The 6,000-nt window shown below is 56.6% G+C and overlaps 1 protein-coding gene across 2 annotated transcripts in view; it reads right to left on the reverse strand.

Annotated features, from left to right (window-relative positions):
- The window catches only part of LIMS2 (LIM zinc finger domain containing 2), a 35,472-nt gene extending 29,879 nt beyond the window's left edge, over positions 1 to 5,593 (reverse strand). Inside the window, exon 1 of one of the 2 annotated variants that reach the window (XM_017548437.2) lies at positions 5,094 to 5,593. In XM_017548437.2, coding sequence (XP_017403926.1) covers positions 5,094 to 5,104 — 11 coding nt within the window. In that variant the 5' untranslated portion in view covers positions 5,105 to 5,593. The remainder of the gene's footprint in view (positions 1 to 5,093) is intronic. The other variant, XM_037745665.1, reaches the window with a different exon arrangement.
- Between the last annotated feature and the right edge of the window lie 407 nt (positions 5,594 to 6,000).

Below are 6,000 nucleotides of genomic sequence, written 5' to 3' on the forward strand. Positions count from 1 at the left end.
GTGGTCCCAGCTACTTGGGAGGCTCAGGTAGGGGGATCACCTGAGCCCAGGGGGGTCAAGGCTGCCAAGATCTTGCCACTGCACTCCAGCCTGGGTGAAAGAGTGAAACCCTGTCTCAAAAGAGTCCAAAAATAATCCCATATATCTGTGGTCAACTGATTTTTGACAAAAATGCCAAGATCATTCAATGGGGGAGAGAATAGTCTTTTCAACAAATGATGCTAGGACAATTGGATAGCCACATGCAAACGATTGAGTTAAAACCCTTACCTACGCCATATTAAAAAGTTGACTCACAATAGATCAAAAACCTAAATGTTAGAGCTAAAAGTATAAAACTCTTAGAAGAAAACAGAAGTTTTCACCTCATGAGCTAGGATTAGGCAATAGTTTCCTAAATATGACAACAAAAACTCAAGGCAACTAAGGAACAAGGAAATAAACTGGATTTCATTAAAATTTAAAACTTTTGTGTATCAAATGACACAATCAAGAAAGTGAAAAGACGATCCACAGAAAAGGAAAAATATTTGCAAATTCGCCAGGTACAGTGGCTCACACTTGTAATCCCAGCACTTTGGGAGGCTGAGGCAGGTGGATTACCTGAGGTCAGGAGTTCAGAATCAGCCTGGCCAACGTGGCGAAACCCCATCTCTACTAAAAATACAAAAAAAAAAAAAATAGCCAGGAGTGATGGCGCATGCCTGTAATCCCAGCTACTGGGGAGGCTGAGACAAGAGAATTGCTTGAACCCAGGAAGCGGAGGTTGCAGTGAGCTGAGATTGCACCACTGCATTCCAGCCTGGGCATCAGAGCAAGACTTGTCTTAAAAAAAAAAAATGTGCAAATCATATGTCTGAGAAGTGTCTTGTATCCAAATAAACAAGGAACTCTTACAATTCAACAATAAAAAGACAACCCAATTTAAAAATGGGAAAAGGGTTTGAATGGACATTTCTCCAAAGAGGATTTACAAGTGGCCAACAGACACATGAAAACATACTCAACATTATCAGTCATTAAGAAAATGGAAATCAAAACCACATATGATACCACTTCATACCCACTAAACCAGACAACAAGCATTAGCAAGGATGTTGGGAAATTGGAACTGTCATAAATCCCTGGTATAAAATTTAGTAAATGTAAAATTGTTCAATTACTTGGAAAACAGCTTGGCAATTCCTTAAAAAGTTTAACATAGAGTTACCATATGTTACCCCAAGGTAAATAGAGGTATGTACCCTCAGCCCAGCAGGCAGAGGCAGAGATGCCACAAACAGGCTGTCCTCCAGAGCCAGCTCCCCCACCAGACTTCTTGCTGGGAGGCTGAAGACAGCTCCATGAGTTTCCTGGGTATTCCTCCAAGGACACAGGTGAGGACACGGTTTTATGTTCATACGTGCATCCAGCCATGTCATCTCAGCAAGACATATGCATTCACCCACGGAGGTATCTTACTAGGGTAGTCATCCTGCTAAGTCATCTAAGTAAATATGTACCTTCAGAAAGGTACAAGCTACACCTAAACAGAACAAGGAGGATAGTGACAGCGCCTTTCCTGTCCCCTTCCCCACCTGGAAATGAAGACCTACAGGAGGGTTAAGCCTGCCCGAAGCACAGCACAGACAGGGACAGAGAGAAGGATGATGCCCTGCATGTGGAAAGCCCAGGGTCCTCTCCACATGGGCTGCCTGGGCCATCCCTTGCCAGCCCACAAGCGCTGAATGTTAACTCTTCAGGAATTCTATAAAGCGTTAACGGCATGTTGGTGGCTCGAAATGAGCCCAGGTCAGGGAACTCACACCTCGGGACTAGACACCCTGCAGATCGGTCCTTCCATCCCTATTACACCACTGGCCGGCTAGAGGGGGCCAGTCAGCACCAGAAGTAGAAGAAAAAGAAAGGAGGTGAGGGGCCATGGCAGGGCCCACCTGGCCCAGTCTGAGGCTCAGGGCTCAGTGGTGCCACATCACTTGTTACCCACTTCACACTTTGCCTAAGCCCCTGACACCACTGCAGCCTCATGGCTGTGCTGAGGGCTCTGGCTGCACTCAGCTGCTCCTTGGCTGACTCCTTCTGCCTAGGGGACCACTGAGCACATGCTTCACCCGGAGGAGGAGGGGCAAATTGGCAGATATGAGGACAGGGATCTAGCAACCTGCTCTGCCCTGTACTAAATGTGGGCTCAGCACACAATCAGGCATACGCAGCCTCACACGTGACCGCCACGTGGTGGGTGGGACTCCACTTTATCCAGCCAAGCCACTGAGCTCACGCAGCCATGGGCGTCAACTTCCCAGGCTCCATTTCCAGGAGTGCCAGGGACAGCTGGGTCCCTAGGTAGGTGGCCTTAATATCCTCCTTGTAGAACAATGGTGATCCCGGAGAGCCTTTCAGCTATGACAGCTGTGACAGTCAAAGATCTTGTGGTTGTAAGTTCCAAAGTCCCTGGGTGGCCACTGAGGCCGAGCCCCCTCTCTTCCCAGGGCACGCTGCACCATGTTCCAGCTGCCTTCAACCCCCCCGCCCAGCTTGGGCTTCAGCCCCTCATGCCAGGTGCCTCCCACAGCTCCCCCTCAGATTTGCCACACTCTTCAAGCTCTCCACAGCCACACCAAGCGTGCTGTCCACCCCCACCCACCACCACAAAAGGGGCATCCTCCTGAGCCCTGCCCTCTCAGATCCTGAGAAGCCTGAGTCAGCCTCCTTTCCTCCAGCCCTTCAGTCACCCAGGAGGGGCCTCCCTGGTGGCCACCTCCTGTCCCCTTCCCCATCGCCTTCCCAGCAGCCCTTTCTCCACACAGCACCCATGGGTTCATCTGCAGACAGCATGGCCACGCATGCCACTCCAGGTCACTTTGGTGGCTCCCCACTGCCCTCCCTCTGCTCTTGCCTGCTGAGGTCCTGGGGACAGCTGGCAGGGAGAGCCCCTGAAGGTATGTGAGCAGAGGGAGTGTTTCCCAAAAGCACCCTGGCTCTGGGCAGCATGGGCAATGCCAAGAGAACCAGGATCCAGGCACAAGGAACTGTCTGGGATCACACGGGGACAGTGGACGTGGAGGACACCAGCATGAAACAGTGGAGATGAAACTCCACAGCTTCTGGGACAGGAAAACTTGCACACTCCAAAGGCCAGGTCGGATGTCCGTTCCTCCCAGGCTGGCCTGCCCAGTCCCTGCGTGTGGAGGGCAGGAAGGCGATGGGGCAGCGGAGCCACCTTTGAAGGAGCCGGTGCATTACACTCACAGATCGTGTCAAACAAACACTCCAGGAGAAGGGAATTTTGGGGAGCCACCCAAACTGCATCAAGGGAGGCTCTCGGGAGTGGAACTGTGGCTGTTTCTTTCTCTTTATGTTTCTGTTATCTTTTATGTTTCCAGGTTTCTCCTTATTCTCTAAGACCAGCAGTATTACCTGGACACCTACACAGTGTCCACCAAAGGCTGACTGTCATCCCTGCGTCATTTGAGAACAAGAGTTTCTCGGGCCCTTGGAGCTCACAGCAGTGAGGGCAGGCTGGCCCCTGCTTGCCACCACCTGCCTTCCCAGAGGCTCCTGTCGGGCTCACCTGACTGCCTCGGTCTCCAGGGATGCCCCAAGGGACTCAGGGCAAGAGGACCCCTGCCAGGGAACAGTGATGCCTTGGGGCCTCCCGTTCCAGCGCCACCCCCTTGGTGGTTCTGTCCTCCTCACCATCCCTCCTGCGCCTGAAAGAACCACCTCTCACCCACCTCCATCCACCTCAACGCTGCTTCTAGGGCTGCTCCTGACCCTGTCCCTGTCTCTCCCCCATTTCTTTTCCTAGAAAACTGAGGGTGAGAACCAGGCAGCTGGCAGGGACGCTCTGAGGAAAATGGTAGGCAACCCCCCTTCCCAGAACTCTGTGGGGTGACCACAGGCAGTCAGTGGGTCAGCAGATGCCACTCTCAGGGGGATGAGTCCCTCCATCTCACTGCAGAGGGGCCTGGGCCAAGGCTTAGGAGTAATTCCAAGTCAGGGGAGCTGACTGGGAAGGAAGGCTTGGGGAGAAGAAAAGGAAGTGCCTCTGAAGGGCAGGGCTTACAAAGTGACAAGTTGCAGGCTAGTTTTTGTTCCTGGGTCTGCCTTGAAACCCCAAGCTGCAGTCTTAATGGCGATCAGAGACAGCTCCCCTGTGGGCCTGGGGTCACCTTGCATGTGGTGGGATTTGGGGCCGCAACCTTGGACACACTCTCCAAGCCCCTTTACCCAGCAAAGACACAAGTCACTCTCTGAGCTGGGGCCTCCCAGAGCCCCAGGTCTTGGGATCCTGAAGAAGAGCATCCCACTGCCAGGACTTGGCTGGGGGCCCCCAGGGCCTCGGGGACTGCTCCTCTCAGCCAGCCCTGAGTCATTCACTTGTACCCAGCTAGGTTCCAGAAAGGGCTCCAGGGACAAACACTAGCTGGACACTGGTGGACCTGTGACTAGCCTCCTGAGTGGCTCAGCCTCTGTGGCCTCTGCTGACCTCATCTGTGCAATGGCAACAGGGGGCCTGAGAGCAGATGGTGGGCCAGGCCCAGGGGAGCACCCTGCCCCCCAGCCCACCCCTGCACAGCTGGTGCTTGGGCGCAGCTCTGGCCACGTCCCCACACACCCTTCATCATTGTAAACATTTTTACCACCCTAGGTTTACAGAGGAGGAAACGGAAGGCTTCAGAGATGACACTCACCGGGGTTGGGGATGGCACAGCGGGGGTTCGGGGAAGCCTGGGGAGGCGCACAGCCGCGGAACCCTTTGCCCGTGGTTGGTGTTCGACCTTGGGCAAGGCCCCCTCCCGCAGCCCGGGGCGTGGGTTGTGAGCAGATAGCTGTCCCATCTTGCGGGGGTGGCAGGCGGGTGGGCAGGAGCTCCACCTGCCGCTGCGGGCGCCTGCTCAGAGGAAGAGGCGCGGGGGCTGGGGGACCCCTGCCCCGACGGGCGCTGCTGCCCCGGGAGTTGCGGGAATCCGACGCTCCAGGGCAGAGCGGGGACGGTGATGCCGCGGGGCTGCGGGAGGGCGAGCGGCGCCTCGGCCAGGGGTCCCACAGTCCCACCTGCCCGGCCCGGGGACGCGGGTGGGGGCCGTTACCTTCCCGTCATGGTGGCAGCGACGCCGAGCCCGGGGTCGCCGCGGGTCTCCCTCTACCGCCGCAGCCGCCAGCCGAGCGGCCGCCCGCCAGCCCGGGCCGCGGAGCAGGGAGACGCCCAAAAAAGGCCAAGAGCCGCTCCGCCCGCGAGAGGGGTGGGCGGGGGTGGCGGGGTGGGGCCCGCGGGGCGGGAGGAGTGGAAGGTCAAGGCTGAGGGAGGTGGGCTTGTTGGAGTGGTGGGGTGGGAGATTGGGGGCGTAGAGGTGGCGGTGGGGGTGGCAGGTGGGGGTGGTGGTGGTGGGTGGGGTCGGAGGGGGGGCCAGAGGTGGGGATGGAGGTGTGGTTGGAGGTGTGAGAATGAGGTGGGGGTGGGATTCGGGGTAAAAGTCGGGGTAAGGTCGGGGCCCAGCCACCCGCACAGCCCCCAACTCCGGGGACACCGAGCGCGGCCAACAGCGGGCGCGGGTCAAGTCCTTCCCACCCGGGCTCCACTCGCCACCTCCCGGATTCCGGGCATAGTTTTCCTTTTAAAGGGAGTGAAGTTATAATCAACGCGAACAGGCACCCCCACCCCCACAGTCCCGCCGGGACGCCCCGTTCAGCGCCCACTCGGCCGCCCCGACTGCAAACGCGTGCGGGAGAGGGTCGGCGTCGTGGGGGACGCTGAGATCACCTCCCTGCCGGGCTTTCCGAGCCCCGAGTTCCCACCGCGGACCTGGGCACTGACTCCCTCCCGAGGCATCCGGGACCCCCGAGTCCACGCAGTCCCGTCCCCAGGGAGGCCAAAGTCGAGGGGGGTCCCTTTTCAGTCGCAAGGCTCCTTTCCCCGAGAAATTCCCATTTCATCCCCCTATGGGGCCATCGCCCTAGCTCGGCGAAAGATACTTCTTTTTTTTTTTTTTTTTTTTT

This window comes from Cebus imitator, unplaced genomic scaffold (assembly GCF_001604975.1).
Source record: "Cebus imitator isolate Cc_AM_T3 unplaced genomic scaffold, Cebus_imitator-1.0 Scaffold207, whole genome shotgun sequence".
NCBI lineage: Eukaryota > Metazoa > Chordata > Mammalia > Primates > Cebidae > Cebus > Cebus imitator.